Below are 18,640 nucleotides of genomic sequence, written 5' to 3' on the forward strand. Positions count from 1 at the left end.
TCCCCATCCTGTAAGGCTTTCTTCCACAGTGTGTACATATAAGAGTTCAGAATATAAATTGGGTTAGGTTTCAGCATGTCCTCTGGACTCACCTGCCTGTGATGACTTGGGTTGATTTTCTACTATCTACGGGCATACAGATAACTTCTGTGTAGCCACTGAGACTGGGAGCATTGCTCTCAGATGGTCTATGGGATCTTTTGGGGAAAAAAAGCCCTTCTGAAAGGTGAACAATGTCTTCTTTTGAAGAGATCAGGACTGCACTGATTTTTACTATCTGCACTAGTTCCCACAGTTTATGAAAATTCTACAGTATATGTTTTATTTAACATGGTAGTTTTAGCCAGCAGTTCCCACTCAGATCCTATGATGTCCTCAAAGATCAAGCGCATGGGAAATGCTGTATCCAACTTTATTTGGAGAGGAAGATATTTTCCCTTAGTTTTGAAAACTCCTTCCTCTTTTTGGTCTGTTTATGAGTATTATCTTGCAGGTTATAGTATTACAGTACTTAGGTAGAGAAAGCTCTCCTGAGTGTCCACCTTTAGAGTTCACGGTATGAATCATATAGTTCATCCTCCAGGAGAAGAGCTGCTGGAGAAGGAAAATGAGGAAGGATGATAATGATTATTTTATATTATTAGCGAATTTCTAATGAACCATTGCTTCTCCACCCCAAAGGGCTGTATTTGTTTTAAAAAGTGCTTCCTGCAGTAGCACACTAATCTAAATTTTATCCATGGAAAAGGATTTCTCACTTATCCTTCTGTAATCCTATACGGGTGCAGCTGCATAGGAAATTGAGTTCTTACTTCTGACTTCTGGTTTGGGTACAAACTCTGGATGAATCCTGGAGCTCTTGCTCAAGTTCCCCATGCCAGAACTGTGGTTCCAGAGGAGGGCTGAGCCCCAAAACACAGATCCAACTCAAGGACCCATGTTCTGGCAGATTGAGGGTCAGCTGGCAACAGGCAGGGCAGGACTCACACTCAGAAACTTCTGAAAAGCTGCCCAAGAGAAGTCTCTGGCTGAGGGAGGCCTGAGGGATCCTAGAAGAAATGTTCTGCACCAGAGGACCCAGAAAATTAGATTCTCAGTGCTCCAGTGAGTCCTCAGCTCATGAGCTGGAAAGGGGAACTAGACATTGAAATGTGATTTCAATGGCTCAAAAAATGAATAAAAATTGAGTCTGGGATTTTCAAAATAATCTTGTGGAGTCAGGCACCCAAATCTGACTGAAATTCAAAGGGAGTTGGGTACCTAACTTCCTTAGGTACCTTTGAAAATTGCAGCCTGAAATTGTAAAATAAATTGGTTGGGATAAGTTGAGCTGCCAACTTGTTCTGCTGCTGGTGGCCTGAGGTGTAGAGTGGGGCTTGGTCCTGGAACCTTGAGCAATGACAGGTAGCCCCTTTGAATTCTACAGGGAAAAGTAGAACGAGGGAAGAGCTGAGCAGCAGAATCCATTCTGATAGAACTTCACATTTCTTTAACAAAAGTTTTAATCAGGTTTTATTTATTTGACTTAGACCAATAGCAATCATAATATTTTTTTAAATTACTACAGATATAAATGCTTTAAAAAAAACCAAAAACACGACATCCCCAGAAAGCAAAGTGAAGAGGCCTTTGGTGCCATTTCCAATTTGAAAGGTTAAATGATTTACCCAAGTTCACTCAATAAGTCTGTGACACCATTACTGGAAGTCAAGCAATTTAGGTGCTAGTGTAAGTATTGTAATCACAAGACTATCTTTCTATATCATGTTGCAAAGGGACAAGTAAACATAAGCTTACTTTAAGCCAGAGTACACCAGAGGGAATTACACAAACTGCATTGAAGTGTATCTTTCACAGGTTGATTTCAATCCAAATGGCTACTTCATGGAGTTCTAATTCAGATACAGGTTTAACCACATCAGTGAGCCAAGTCTAGAAAATCTACTTCAGAGGAAGTGTACATCAGCCCCATGAGAACTCTTAGATTTAAAACTCAATTACTAAAATAAGAAACATGGGTCCATCCAGAAAATGGAATCAATAATGCAAATAACAAACACTCTGGTATATACAGAAAATATATTTTAAGAAAATGGACAATGTTTATAGTATTTAAAACTGATAAATCTATATTTAGGAGCATGGTTTGATATCTAACATGACAGTAACAGATTCATATTTTCTGGACCAAAATCTGCACTCATTGATTTTGAACAGGATGCAAAACAAGGCAAAATTTGGCCCTCTATCTTTAGAAATGATCTAGTATCAGTACAAGAGGCCTCTGGATCCACTTCTATGGGTCATACTTATTTGAAATAGTTTTCACTTACCCACACAACCTACTCCAGTTGGGTTCAGCTGGAAATCTGGTGGGCAGTTACACTCATACCTCCCAGGCGTATTCACACAGAGACCATTAACACAGTTAATGGGATCAGCACACTCATCAATATCTAAAATGGGAAAGCTACATTTGTAATCTGTTGATTTAATGGAGGAACGATGTGGGGAACGATGTGAGGGTATGATTCAAATGAGAGAGAGAAAGATAAACCTTTTATTTTTAGCTGAAGTTGAAGCAATTACAGTTCATGAAACACTCAGGAACAATTTCTACAGTTGCACATTTAATAGAAACATTACTTTTGTCCAGTTCTTAATTTAACCAAAATACCATATAGCCCTACATAGTAGAGCCCTGCCTGGGACTGTTTTTCTATCCTGTTTCCCCCGCTTCCATAGACTCATAGACTTTAAGGTCAGAAGGGACCATTATGATCATCTAGTCTGACCTCCCGCATGATGCAGGCCACAAAGCCGTCCCAACCCCTTTCCCTCGACTCTGCTGTTGAAGTCCCCAAATCCTGTGGTTTAGAGACTTCAAGTAGCAGAGAATCCTCCAGCTAGTGACCCCTGCCCCATGCTGCGGAGGAAGGCAAAAAACCTCCAGTGCTTCTGCCAATCTACCCTGGAGGAAAATTCCTTCCCGACCCCAAATATGGCGATCAGTAGAACCCCGAGCATGTAGGCAAGATTCTCCAGCCAGACCCTCATTGGCCAGTGATACTATTTACCAGCGATGGCACGCTGTTCATTTGACTAAAATCATTTTATCCCATTAAACCATTCCCTCCATAAACTTATCTAGCTTAATCTAATTCCACACTGTTTCTTACATTTTTATCCCTCTCCCACCTGCAAAACCTTAGACCCCACAAGATAGAGAAATTCCCCGAGGCCACTAAACAAAAAACAAAAGTGGTCAGTTAATATATAAATAAAATTCAGACAATTTTTACAACTAAAAGAATAAAACAAATCTTGCTTAAACCATGTAAAAATACTTTAACTCCTTATAATAGACATCAAATCTCGTTCAAAACCTCACATAAATTTAAGTATTAAAAGTTTAAAAGTGTTTTCCTGCAATTACTGCAGTCTGGGTTTTTTTTTGCCCACTTAATCACATCTGCAACAAAATACATTTTAGCCACTCCTGCTATTATGGACCCGCGAGATCCCAGTCCCGCTGCAGGGCTCTGCTATATAGCACTTTGTCCAATTGGGGAAACAATGCATAGTACCAATTTCTGCCGGAGGACATAATACAGCTTTAATTAAACAGGAGACTTGGTTAACTGGAGACTGGATAAACTAGGTTATATGATTTCTAGTACTCAGTAAATAAGGCAATGCTGGAAGTCCAAAAGTGTTTGGAAAAAATTGCAATGTTGTAAACTAGTTCTTTCTAATTATAGATCTCATTAAAATATTACTCTGCATATTAGTAGCATGTCTGAGAAATCCATGTAAGAAGTATATCACAGTTGTATGATCGGCAAACAATAATAATTGAGGCAATTCAAGAAAATGAAACATCAAATAAAATGAATGAGATGGGGCCCACTCTTACTTGAAGTATCTAAGCTGCATAACATATGACAATGTGTGAATTATACTGCTATAACAGAATGATTGTGTCTGTCATGCACAATGGAGGGCCTTCTATATCGGACATTGCTGCTGTCTGCACCCTGCATCACTCCCCCACCCTCTTTTATTTAAAGAGCGAGTTTAAAAAAAAATCTCCTTTTTATTATAAAACTTTGATTCTGTACCACTTCCAATATGAGTACAGTTTGGTCCAGACTTCTAAAAATAAACTGTAGACGCTTTACCCATTCTCAGTTTTGTGAAGCATTTCATGTTGCTCCTCCACACTTACAACTGCTCTTCCAATGCATCAAGGAACTTTCTTGTCTTCCTTCAAATCGCTCCTTAAAACTCACTTTTTTTGTTTAGGATTTCATCACTGATCTCTTCAGAATCTGCTCCCACTCTTACAATGCAAACACTTTAAGTATTAGGGTATCTGTCTAAACTGGAATAGACGAGCCTCATGGACCATGTTTAATTCTATGTCTGCAAAGCACCATGTACATTTATAGAATGATGCTCCATACATATTAATGAATAGTGAACATTTAAAAAAAAGTTAACTTCCGTAGTGCACATTTGTCCACATCTGGCACTTATCAAACAGAGAACAAGTATTAGATTGAAAGAAGGATTGCTGAAACAACTCAGCCAGGATTGAGGCCCATTACCAGAGATATTTTTTGAATGTTTATAATAAATCCAGCTAGTATCTTAATTAAATTGTATATGAATACTTAAGAACTACCATATTCATTCTCTTTTGTTCTTATTTAAAATGCACACGCACACACACATATAGGAATGTTTACACATACATGCTCACAAAAACATTCTGTTTGGAGGCGTAGGTAGGTTGAAGGAAAGGGTGACTAAGTCTGGAATATAGATGAAAACATAGGAAAAAACCTTTTTTGGGGGGGGGGTACTTGTTTTCTTAAATATTATTCTTTGAGCTTGAATCTTTTAATTGTACAGAGTTAAAAAGAGTTTAAAATGTATCCATTTAGTCATCAACTGATTTTACCATGCAGAAAGGACAATGGAAAAATAGATGAATTGGTACAGTAACTCCTTGCTTAACGTTGTAGTTATGTTCCTGAAAAATGTGACATTAAGTGAAACGATGTTAAGCAAATCCAATTTTCCCATAAGGATGAATGTAAATAGGCGGGGTTAGGTTCCAGGGAAATTTTTTTCACCAGACAAAAAGCTCTCTCTCTCTCTCTCTCTCTCTATATATATATATATACTGTGACAAAGTTCCGAGCCTGTATTGGTGGGTCCCGCGCTTCTGGGAGGATTCAGAAACTCGATAAGGCCCCAATGTGACTTCCCTTTCTCAGTGTAGTGGCAAGAGTCACAGCCTATTGAGTATCAGGGGGTAGCCATGTTAGTCTGGATCTGTAAAAAGCAATAAAGAGTCCTATGGCACCTTACAGACTAACGTATTGGAACACAAGCTTTTGTGGGTGAATATCCACTTCATCAGATGCATGTAGTGAATCAGCCTATTGAGTTACTTTCATCACCGGCCAGTATGGGAGTTGGGAAGGAGGAATACCCCACAGTCTCTGTTGCTCTGTAGAGCTCAGTAGGCGCAGTTCGGCCTCCTGCCTGGACCGACTCCTGCTTCCCTTCTCCAGGGGATCTCCGTAGAGTATGGGGGTGGGGAGGGGGATCCCGGGCCTGCCCTCTACTCTGAGTTCCAGCCCAGGGATCCTAATGGTAACAGCTATTGTTGGCTTTCCCTTCACCACTGACGCTGCTTTGATTCCCTGGGCCACTTCCCCTGTGATCCCCTTTTCCTAGCTTCAGCCTTATCTCTGGATTCAGGAATGCTTCCTCTCCTCCAGCTCCTTTCACCTCGGCTCCCCAGAGGGCACTGGAAGGAGTGCTTTTAAACAGTATAAGTGGGACCTTGTTTGGTTCCAGCTGTCTCCATTAGCCTAACGGCTTTAATTGGTTAATTGGCATCCGGTGTTAATTGGCCTGGAGTAGCCTTTGTTTGGCTATCCAGGGAACAGGGACCTGCTCATTCTGAAGGCTGATATATCTGCCTTCCACCACTCTCTTACATTCTTCTGGTCTGAATCTGTCACAATACACACAGTATAAGTTTTAAACAAACAATTTAATACTGTACAAAGCAATGATGATTGTGAAGCTTGGTTGAGGTGGTGAAGTCAGACAGTGGAAGAGGGTGGGATATTTCCCAGGGAATGCCTTAATGCTAAATGATGAACTAGCATTCGGCTGAGCCCTCAAGTGTTAACACATTGTTGTTAATGTAGCCTCACACTACAAGGCAGACGAATGGAGGGAGGGGAGACAGCATGGCAGACAGAGACAGAGACACACACCCTGTGTGAAAGAGAGAGACACGCATTGCCCCTTTAAGTATGCTGACAACACTCTAAGTACATTGCCTTTTTAAGTAGATCAGGAAGTTGCGACAGCAGCTGCGGCCAGCAAGCTCCCTCCGTCCTGACCCTGTCATGTGTCCCCCCTGCTCTATGGGTGGGGTAAGCGGGGGGCAGGAGCAGGGGGGAGGGGGACACCCTGACATCAGCCCCCCGCTTCCCCTCCTGCACAGCAAGCAGGAGGCTCCCAGGACCAGCTCCAAGGCAGAGGACAGGAGCAGTACAGGACAGTGGGGGGGAGGGACAGCTGAACTGCGGACAATTGATAGCCTGCTGGGCAGCTGCCGCACAGGGAATTTAGGGGAGCTGATGGGGGGGGGGGCTGCCGGTCCATCCTGGTTCCAAGCCCCCACCAACTGGCTGCAACAGGCTGCTCTTCCTGCAAGCAGTGGACAAAGCAGGCGGCTACTAAACAACATTATAAGGGAGCATTGTGCAACTTTAAACGAGCATGTTCTCTAATTGATCAGCAATGTAACAACATTAACCGGGATGACTTTAAGTGAGGAGTTACTGGACATTAAACTCCTCTTTGAAAGACCTGCCACATTTCTGTATAGAATTGGATATACCTGTACAGTTTCCTCCAGTTCTATCCAGTTCATAGCCGTCATCGCAGATACAGTGAAACATGCCTGGTAAGTTATTGCAGGTTCCAAAAACACAAATGTTCTGGAAGGTGCATTCATCAATATCTGAAGGAATAGAGGAAGAGCAATTAGTTACAGCTCATCATAATAGCACCCACTATCTTAAGAACAACTAAAAACACTCAAAGAACACATAAAACACTAATAGAATTTCTGGAAAATCAGATGCACTGCTTGTATACTTTAAAAGTTAAACATAGGAATTTTTGAGGAGTAGTTTTAAAGACACCACATCACTTATTCCTGTCATATTTGTTATAATAATTTTCAGATATAAAGAGAACGTTCAGTATTTCTATTTGCCAAGAAAAGTTATGCTATCAGGAATTAATCCCCCGGATTCCAAATGGAAAAAAAAAGATTTTAAAATCAAAATACTATTAAATGACTTTTTAGAAATATACAAAAAAGAAAAAAGAAAAGAAAAGCACATCATTAAACAAATGCAAATGATAGGGACTGATCATTTGCCATGCTCCTCGTTTCCAGCATGTAGGTAAGCACATGTGTAAGGTTCACCAAACTCCCCTTGAAAGAATGCAAAGTACACTAAAAAGAGAGCAGTAGGCTGGTCACTCCCTAGTTCCTGCGTTGACATACCCATAGTGTTCCCATTTTTCCAGAGACACTATGGATATGTCTACACAGCAACTAGACACCCGCAGCTGGTCTGTGCCAACTGACTCAGGCTCATGGGGCTCAAGCTGCAGGACTGTTTCATTGCTATGTATACTTCCGGGCTTGGCCTGGAGCACGAGATCTGAGACCCTCCCAGCTCAAAAGCCTCAGCTGGCTGGCACAGGCCAGCCGCAAGTGTCTAGCTGCCGTGTAGACATACCCTCCAAGAGTAAACTGAAGATATGGACATAGCCTCCACCTAGTTTCATAAACACCTGGAAAATGGAGAAGGCAAATTAAAGCAAGTCCAGACTGTTTTAATATGTCTGCACATGTGCATCAGGGTAAATAAAAATTGAAAATTAAAAAAAAATGTATTTAATTTAAATTAAATTCAGGTTTATATTTTAAAATATACCTATTTAAAATTAAAGTTGAAATTGACAACCTATTTTAAGGCCTAGCCTTAGTATAATATATTAAAATAATTTAAACTGAATACAAAAATAATATTCAGTAGCACATGTTTGCTGTTATATTCTAAGGAAAGTTAAATGACTGAATTGGTAGAAGTCACTGGCTAAGCACATGGAACCAGAATTTGTTGAAATGCTAAACAAGCTTTGGGCAGAAGTAGCCTCTTCTGTAGGTGCAGAGAGAATATTTTCTTCATTTCAGTTTATTCAACTATTTCATTCAAAGGTAATAAACCAAATGGAAGTTGAAAAAGCAGAAAAACTTGTTTTCCTTCTCCAATCTATTAATAAAAATGAGATGTGAGAGGGTGAGATCTACTAGTTCTAAAATCTCGAAAATCAGCTCAATTCACTAACTACAAATAATACTTCCATTTGCTTAATGAATAAGGTAGTTTTAAATGCAAAATATTTTTGATAAACTTTTTGTTTATATATCCTGCACATTTAAAATTGTTTTATTACATAAAACTATTTAAATGCTTTTTTGTGCATTTTATTTTATTTTAATTTCCATCCAAATAGAGTTTGCCATAAATCACAATTAAAATTTTTTATCATCATATAGTAAAGAAGTGCATCATCTATCATTTTCTAATATAGTAAAAATTAAGAGTCTAAATAAAGGTAAGTTAAGCTACATAAATAATGTGTATAGATATAGTATCCTCCAGGGATCTGTACTGGGATCAGTGCTCTTCAACGTATTCATAAATGATCTGAGTATAGGGGTAAACAGTGAGCTGGCAAAGTTTGCAGATGATAACTATTTTGAGTAATTTTGTAAGTCCAAAGCAGACTGCAAGGAGTTACAAAGGGACCTCACAAAGCTGGGTGACTGGGCAACAAAAAAGGATGAAATTCAATGTTGATAAATGCAAAGTAAGGCACATTGGAAAGCAAAATCCCAACTATCCATACAGAATAATGGGGTCTAAATTAACTGCTACAACTCAAGAAAGAGATCTTGGAGTCATTGTGGATAGTTCTCTGAAAACATCAGCTCAATGCGCAGCAGCAATAAAAAAAGCTAACAGAATGTTAGGAACCATTAGGAAAAGCATCGATAATAATAAAGAAAATATAATGCCACTATATGAAGCCATGATACGACCACATCTTGAATACCACATGTATTTCTGGCTGCCCCATCTCAAAAAAGATATAGTAGAAATGCAAAAGGTACAGAGAAGGGCAACAAAAATTATTAAGGGTATGGAACATCTTCCATATGTGGAGAGATTAAAAAGACAGGGACTTTTCATCATAGAAAAGAGAGGACTAAAGGGGGATATGATAGATGTCTATAAAATCATGAATGGTGTGGAGAAAGTGAATAAGGAATGTTATTTATCCCTTCACAAAACACAAGAACCAGGTGTCACCCAATGAAAATAATAGGCAGCAGGTTTAAAACAAACAAAAGGAAGTACTTCTTCAAACAACACACATACCTCAGCTCAGGGTATGTCTACACTATGAAATTAGGTCGAATTTATAGAAGCCGGTTTTATAGATATCGGTTTTATACAGTCGATTGTGTGTGTTCCCACATAAAATGCTCTAAGTGCATGAAGCCGGTGGACCGCGTCCACAGTACCGAGGCGAACGTCGACTTCCGGAGCGTTGCACTGTGGGTAGCTATCCCACACTTCCCACAGTCTCCGCCGCCCATTGGAATTCTGGGTTGAGATCCCAATGCCTGATGATGCAAAACAGTGTCGCGGGGGGTTCTGGGTACATGCCATCAGGCCCCTCCCCCTCCGTCAGAGCAACGGCAGACAATCGATTCGTGCCTTTTTACCAGGGTTACCTGTGCAGTCAACATACCATGGCAAGCATGGAGCCCGCTCAGCTCAGCATCGCCATATGTCATCTGGGTGCCGGCAGACGTGGTACTGCATTGCTACACAGCAGCAGCCCCTTGCCTTTTGGCAGTAGATGGTGTACTAAGACTGATATCCGTCGTCATCGTATTCCAGTTCAAATCAGAGGCACCTGGGCAGACATGCTTTGTCTCCTGGAGACTCAGTCCTGCCGGCAGTCCGACTGAACCGTCTTGACGATGATGGCTAGCAGTCGTAGTACAGTATCTTCTGCCAAGCACCCAGAAGATGCTGAGGGCTATCAGTCATGCTGCACCATCTGCTGCCAGCTTAAGATGTAAAAAATAGATGTATTCATTTGCTTCCCCCTCCCTCCGTGAAATCAAAGGCCTGCTAAACCTTGGGTTTTGAGTTCAATCTTGGGGGGGGGGGGGCATTCTGTGTGACAGTTGTTTGTGTTTCTCCCTGATGCACAGCCACCTTTCTTGATTTTAATTCCCTGTACCTGTACGCCATGTCGTCACTCGCCCCTCACCCGTCAGTTTCGCGCCTTTTTTCAGACCAGACGCCATAGCACTGGTATCATGGCGCCCGCTCAGATCACCGCGGCAATTATGAGCACTATTAACATCACGCACATTGTCCTGGAGTATATGCAGAGCCAGGACATGCCAAAGCAAAACCAGGACCAGCTGAGGAGGCGATTGCAGCGCGGCGACGAGAGTGATGAGGAAATTGACATTGACACAGCCCTCACACAAGGTACGGGCCCCAGCAATGTGAAAATCATAGTGTTACTGGGGCAGGTTCATGCCGTGGAATGCCGATTCTGGGCCCGGGAAACAAGCACAGGCTGGTGGAGCCGCATCGTGTTGCAGGTCTGGGACGATTCCCAGTGGCAGCGAAACTTTCGCATGCGTAAGGGCACTTTCATGGAACTTTGTGACTTGCTTTCCCCTGCCCTGAAGCGCCAGAATACCAGGATGAGAGCAGCCCTCACAGTTGAGAAGCGAGTGGCGATAGCCCTGTGGAAGCTTGCAATGCCAGACAGCTACCGGTCAGTCGGGAATCAATTTGGAGTGGGCAAATCTACTGTGGGGGCTGCTGTGATCCAAGTTGCCAGGGCAATGAAAGACCTGGTGATATCAAGGGTAGTGACTCCGGGAAACATGCAGGCCATAGTGGATGGCTATGCTGCAATGGGATTCCCAAACTCTGGTGGGGCGATAGACGGAAACCCGTATCCCTATCTTGTCACCAGAGCACCAAGCCACCGAGCACATAAACCACAAGGGGTACTTTTCAATGCTGCTGCAAGCCCTGGTGGATCACAAGGGATGTTTCACCAACATCAATGTGGGATGGCCGGGAAAGGTACATGATGCTCGCGTCTTCAGGCACTCTGCTCTGTTTCGAAAGCTGGAGGAAGGGACTTTCTTCCTGGACCAGAAAATAACCGTTGGGGATGCTGAAATGCCTATCGTGATCCTTGGGGACCCAGCCTACCCCTTAATGCCATGGCTCATGAAGCCGTACACAGGCAGCCTGGACAGTAGTCAGGACCTATTCAACTATACGCTGTGCAAGTGCCGAATGGTGGTGGAATGTGCATTTGGACGTTTAAAAGCACGCTGGCGCAGCTTACTGACTCACTCAGACCTCAGCAAAAAGAGTATCCCCATTGTTATTGCTGCTTGCTGTGCGCTCCACAATATCTGTGAGAGTAAGGAGGAGACATTTATGGAGGGGTGGGAGGTTGAGGCAAATCGCCTGGCCACTGACTACATGCAGCCAGACACCAGGGCGGTTAGAAGAGTACAGCAGGGCGCGGTGCGCATCAGCAAAGCTTTGAAATCGAGTTTTGTGACTGGCCAGGCTACGGTGTGAAACTTCTGGTTGTTTCTCCTTGATGAACCCTCCGCCCCACCCGGTTCACTCTACTTCCCTGTAAACCAACCCCCCGCCTTCCCCCTTCGAGCACCGCTTGCAGAGGCAATAAAGTCATTGCTACTTCACATTCATGCATTTTTTATTAATTCATCACACAACTAGGGGGATAATTGCCAAGGTAGCCCGAGAGGAGTGGGAGAGGAGGGAAGGAAAAGGACACACTGCAGTTTAAAACTTTACAACTTTAACACTTATTGAAGACCAGCCTTCTGATGCTCGGGCAATCATCTGGGGTGGAGTGACTGGGTGGCCGGAGGCCCCCACCCCGTGTTCTTGGGAGTCTGGGTGAGGAGGCAATGGGACTTGGGGAAGAGGGCTGTTGGTTACACAGGGGCTGTAGCAGCGGTCTTTGCTCCTGCTGCCTTTCCTGCAGCTCATCATCAGTATGATGCTCCAGCAGCCGGAGCATTGACTCTTGCCTTCTGTCTGCAAGCTGACGCCACCTATCATATTCAGCCCGCCACTTGCTCCATTCATCCCGTGATTCAGCCCACCACCTCTCCTCTCGTTCATATTGTGCTTTTCTGTAGTCTGACATTGACTGCATCCACGCATTCTGCTGTGCTCTTTCAGCGTGGGAGGACATCTGGAGCTCCGTGAACGTATCATCCCGAGTCCGCCGTTTTCTCCTTCTAATCTTTGCTAGCCTCTGCGAAGGAGAAACATTTGCAGCTGGTGGAGGAGAAGGGAGAGGTGGTTAAAAAAGACACATTTTAGAGAACAATGGGTACACTCTTTCACGTTAAATTTTGCTGTTCACATTACACAGCACATGTACTTTCGTTACAAGGTCGCATTTTTCGTCTATTGAGGGCCTGCCGGTTTGGTGTGAGAGATCACTCACGCAGTGCCAGGCAACAGAATTCGGCTTGCAGGCAGCCATGGTAAGCCACAGTCTTTTGGCTTTTTTAACCCTAATAACATGTGGGAATGGTTTCAAACAGTGGCGCCCTCATTTCCCATACCAAGGACCCATTGGGTTGGCCATTTAAAATGGGTTTGCAATGTAAAAGGAGGGGCTGGGGTTTCCGGGTTAACATGCAGCACAAACCCAACTACCCCTCCCCTCCACACACACACAACCAATTCTCTGGGATGATCCCTTCACTTCTCCTCCCCCACCGCGTGGCTAACAGCGGGGAACATTTCTGTTCAGCCGAGCAGGAACGGGCACCTCTGAATGCCCCCTTAATAAAATCACCCCATTTCAACCAGGTGACCGTGAATGATATCACTCTCCTGAGGATAACAAAGAGAGATAAGGAATGGATGTTGTCTGCATGCCAGCAAACACAGGGACCATACGCTGCCATGCTTTGTTATGCAATGATTCCAGACTACATGCTACTGGCTGGCATGGTAAAGTGTCCTATCATGGCGGACGGGATAAGGCAGCCCTCCCCAGAAACCTTTTGCAAAGGTTTTGGGAGTAAATGAAGGAGAGCTTTCTGGAGATGTCCCTGGAGGATTTCCGCTCCATCCCCATACACGTTAACAGACTTTTCCAGTAGCTGTACTGGCCGCGATTGCCAGGGCAAATTAATCACTAATCATTAAACACACTTGTTTTTAAATCATGTATATTATTTACAAAGGTACACTCACCAGAGGTCCCTGGTGTGCCCTCAGGGTCCGGGAGCATGCCTTGGGTGAATTTGGGGGTTACTGGTTCCAGATCCAGGGTGATAAACATATCCTGGCTGTTGGGGAAACCGGTTTCTCCGCTTCCTTGCTGTGAGCTATCTTCATTGTCTTCATCATCATCATCATCTTCCGCGTACCCCGAACCCGCTTCCCTGTTGCGTGTTTCTCCATTGACGGAGTCAAAGCACACGGTTGGGGTAGTGGTGGCTGCACCCCCTAGAATGGCATGCAGCTCCGTGTAGAAGCGGCATGTTTGCGGCTCTGCCCCAGACCTTCCGTTTGCCTCTCTGGCTTTGTGGTAGGCTTGCCTTAGCTCCTTAATTTTCACGCGGCACTGCTGTGCATCCCTGTTATGGCCTCTGTCCTTCATGGCCTTTGAGAACTTTTCTAATATTTTGCCATTTTGTTTACTGCTACGGAGTTCAGCCAGCACTGATTCATCTCCCCATATGGCGAGCAGATCCCGTACCTCTCGTTCGGTCCATGCTGGAGCTCTTTTGCGATCCTGGGACTCCATCATAGTTACCTGTGCTGATGAGCTCTGCGTGATCACCTGTGCTCTGGGCAAACAGGAAATGAAATTCAAAAGTTCGCGGGGCTTTTCCTGTCTACCTGGTCAGTGCACCTGAGTTGAGAGTGCTGTCCAGAGTGATCACAATGAAGCACTGTGGGATAGCTCCCGGAGGCCAATAACATCGAATTCCGTCCACACTACCCCAAATCCGAACCGAAAGGCCGATTTTAGCGCTAATCTCCTCGTCGGAGGTGGAGTAAAGAAACCGGTTTAAAGGGCCCTTTAAGTCGAAAGAAAGGGCTTCGTCGTGTGGACGTGTCCAGGCTTAATTTGATTTAATCCTGCTAAAGTCGACCTAAACTCATAGTGTAGACCAGGCCTCAGACACTTTAAGGTCAGAAGGGACCATTATGATCATCTAGTCTAACCTCCTGCACAACGCAGGCCACAGAATCTCACCCACCCACTCCTGTAACAAACCCTAACCTATGCCTGAGTTACTGAAGTCCTCAAATAGTGGTTTAAAGACCTCAAGGTGCAGAGAATCCTCCAGCAAGTGAGCTGCGCACCATGGGGCAGAGGAAGGCGAAAAGCCTCCAGGGCCTCTGCCAATCTGCCCTGGAGGAAAATTCCTTCCCAACCCCAAATATGGCAATCAGTTAAATCCTGAGCATGTGAGCAAGACTCACCAGCCAGCACCCAGGAAAGAATTCTCTGTAGTAACTCAGAATTAGATACGTTCCTGGAAGACGGGTCCATCAATGGCTATTTGCCAAGATGGTCAGGGATGGAATCCCATGCTCTAGGTGTCCCTAAGACTCTGACTGCCAGATGCTGGGACTGGACAACAGGGGATGGATCACTTGATAATTGCCCTCTTGTGTTCATTCTCTTTGAAGCATCTGGCATCAGCCACTGTCGTAAGACAGGATACTGGGTGAGATGGACCATTGGTCTGGCCATTCTTATGTTAAGTTCAGAGTAGATGTACCAAACATGGCCAGGATTATACCTCAAGTGCAAGGAACTATTTCTGCTCACCCATAAGAAAGGTCCTTCCTTTGCACTCACCAGATCAGCAAAACCTCCTATACCATAGTTTGGTTCCATGGGTGCTCCATGTTACTGTTAAAAAAACCACAACTGTGTCCCAATATCTTAGGCAAAATTCTCAAATTTCTCTTTCAAGGACTTCACTCCATAGCATCATTAAAAATAAATATTTGCCATGGCTGTCCAGAGAGTTATGATTTTCTTGTTTACAAAATATATCCATCGCTTCTGATATTTTAGGATTTTTGTTTAAGTATCAGTATGATGTCAAAGCAGCTGCAAAAACTGCACTGAAAAATCTCCTAAACAAGCTTATTGACAAGACTGTGGTAACGCAATGGATCAGACCAGTTGACTCTCAGGGCCAAATTTTCAGAAGTTTCTAAGTTTTACAGCAGTGAGAACATTGATTTATGTACATATATATGGGGGTCTGCATATGCAAAACCGTGGGTGCAATTTTAGAGAATGCTTTTAAAAATCTGGCTTTAGATGCCTTTTCAAGAGGTTTACACTTTCCAAGATGTCATGAGGTTTCTACTAACATTTTTGTGTTTTAAAACAAGATTTAAAAAGTTTTGGAACACTCAGTACACAGAAATCAGTCTAGAACAGAGTCCGCATATACTTCTGTTATAGTAAAGTGAGAGATGACATCAGACCACTACAAGGAATGGAATCACTGTCAGCTAAAAGTTATGTCTCAGACAACAGAGTACATATGACAGAGAGAAAGCGGGAGAAGAAAAGTTCCAAAAAGAGAAATATTAGGATTGTTGTAACTTAAACACAGAAGTGAAGAGCACAGTTCAAATTTCCTGTGTACATTTATTAAATAGAGCGGTGATCAGCATAGTTTATATTTCCTGTATAAATGTATTAAATAAAACAGTGGTCAGCAGAGTTTTTCCACAAACCATTCACTAAGACAAAAACAAGAAAAATGATTAAGGAAAACAAACTTGTTGAGCCAAACCTCTACTCCAGGTTTCTTGGCCCAAGACCAGGAAAACTTCATAAGAGATGAAAGCTACCTTCACCATAATTCATACAGCAAAATAATCCTTGCTGGAGAAGCATATGAAGCATGCTATGTGTATTCTGCTTCTAGCTTGAGGTTCTTCCAGCACTTCTTGTGGTTTCCTTCATAGCAGCCAATCCAAACTCAGAAAACAAGGTTGAAGTACTAGTAACTTACCTTGGCAAGATTTGCTGTCTGAAGCTGGAGTGAATCCCATTTCACACTCACATCGATATGCACCAGGGACATTCAGGCACTGTCCATTCTCACACAGATTAACATTTTCTGCACACTCATCAATATCTGCAGGAAAAGAAGTAAGCAGCCATTAAATTTCTGTGATATATTTTATCATCAAAGTATGATTCTGTTTCTTCCCATTTATCATTCAAATAAATTCTGTTCAACATTTGTTGATATAAAGCAAAGCAGGTACACCATTCAAAGATAGAATATAAAAGAATGTAGAAAAACAAAAGGCAACAACTATTTCCAATATCTTTTCCCCTATTGGGTCTCCATGTACTGACATTTTCATTAATAGATTTTATCATACAGTATCTAATTTTGAACCGATGCAAGTTTTCCAAACCCATTAATGGCAATTCTGACAAACAATAAGGTGGATATTTAATTTCTGAAGTCATAAACGTGCATCATAATGACTGATGAAATATTTCTGAATAAGACAATTTTAGAGGCAAATTTTCAAAATGAAATCTCTATTTATGCAAATGTAAATTGCCTTTTTCACACAATTTTTTAACACTATTAACTGTGTGAGCAAATGATACATAAACAAACACTATTTGCATATACAAACTGAACACCAGTGGGGTCGGTGGGTTTAAACTATCATTTCTGTGCATACATCATAGTACGCTAATTTTTGCAGGTGTTCTTTCAACATTTGGCCTTTAAAATTTTACTGTTTTGCTAGCATCATTTAGATTTATAAACATTTCATATATATGGGAATGTCGTTCAAGAGTGCAGTCATTGTAACCACATGAAAAATGAACCTGATCACCCAGACTAAGTATACCCAGATACTAAATCTGACTTCTTAGTTCTTAAAATAAATTAAATTAATGGAGATATTCTATCTCCTAGAACTGGAAGGGACCCTGAAAGGTCATCGAGTCCAGCCCCCTGTCTTCACTAGCAGGACCAAGTACTGATTTTGCCTCGGATCCCTAAGTGGCCCCGTCAAGGATTGGTTTAGCAGGCCAATGCTCAAACCACTGAGCTATCCCTCTGCTCTATTCATTAATGATTAGCTCTCAAAATTATGAAAACGAAATGTTAAAATACTAGTCTTTAAAATATATGAGAATGACCCAGAATGAAGCATATAAACAGTAGAGGGGAAAAGTTGATTTAAAACCACATATTTATCAACTACAACTACATCTACTACAATTAAAAGAATATTTTAATGATTCTGACCATAATAAACAGAAAGAAGACAGTGTCTGTCTATTTAGGATGGAAGAAAATTTGGGTCTATATTTAGGTTAGTTGAAAAGTATAGTATGCAGTAACATTACTTTCTAGCTATTATAGCATATTCTAGATGTATTCACAAAAAAGTCACTGAACACACATCATAGAATCATACGACTGGAAGGGACTTCGAGAGGTCATCTAGTCCAGCCTCCTGCACTTATAGCAGGACAAAATGTGCTAGTACTTGAAAGAAAACAGATGTTACTGCAGGTCTATATTGTGCATGGAAAGGGTGACAAAACTGTAATCATGCAAATACACAATCTCATCAATGTTTATATATAAAATCAGGATAATTTTCAATATTTCAGATTATTTTCAGTTACCATATGAGAAAAAGTTAATTCTTAAAACAGAAATTCGAAGCCAACTATTAGCAAATGCAAAGGAATAAGCATGATATATTTTTCAATTCTAACCAGACTTAACTTTTCATACAATAATGACCAAATCCTCCCCAAACTAGTATATTGAAGGGAAAACAGATGCTGCCCTCTGCAGTCCCTGCTACAGGGATCCTGCCAACAGGGACAGGATGTGTAATGGGGAGCTGGAGCAGTGTGTGCTCCTGGCTATAGAGTTTACTGGCTGATGGGAGTGGGCGGGCAGGAGGAGGGTACGGTGGACAAGAACACTAGCCAATCAGCCACCTGCAGATTTGGTACACAAGCTAAAGTGAGAGCCAGGAGTCTCTGCTAGCAAGTTTCTTGAATGATCTGGAGGGCTCTTGACTTGCATCTTGTATGGCAGAGGCTCTTACAATTTTCTCCCCACCTTTGGGAGTTAGTCCTAATTTTGCAAAGCTTCAGAAAAAAATGGGAAAAATCAGTATCCAAACTACCCTTGCAGGAAACTTCTTAGACCTTTCTTACCAGAACAAGTGAATCCATCTCCAGTGAATCCCTCAGCACAGGCACAACGGTATGACCCAGGATTGTTCACACATTGAGCATTCACACTACACTTGTGGGTTCCATTAGAACATTCATCAAGATCTGTACAGCAGAAGAAAACCAA

At 42.4% G+C, this 18,640-nt stretch overlaps 1 protein-coding gene across 1 annotated transcript in view; it reads right to left on the reverse strand.

Moving 5' to 3' along the window:
* The window catches only part of FBN2 (fibrillin 2), a 254,198-nt gene that overhangs the window by 74,502 nt on the left and 161,056 nt on the right, over nt 1–18,640 (reverse strand). The window contains exons 33-36 of the mRNA XM_034773456.1: nt 18,496–18,618; nt 16,292–16,417; nt 6,935–7,057; nt 2,334–2,456 (exon numbers count right to left, since the gene is read on the reverse strand). Of these exons, the coding sequence (XP_034629347.1) occupies nt 2,334–2,456; nt 6,935–7,057; nt 16,292–16,417; nt 18,496–18,618 (495 nt within the window). The remainder of the gene's footprint in view (nt 1–2,333; nt 2,457–6,934; nt 7,058–16,291; nt 16,418–18,495; nt 18,619–18,640) is intronic.

Source organism: Trachemys scripta, chromosome 6 (genome assembly GCF_013100865.1).
Source record: "Trachemys scripta elegans isolate TJP31775 chromosome 6, CAS_Tse_1.0, whole genome shotgun sequence".
NCBI classification, from domain to species: domain Eukaryota; kingdom Metazoa; phylum Chordata; order Testudines; family Emydidae; genus Trachemys; species Trachemys scripta.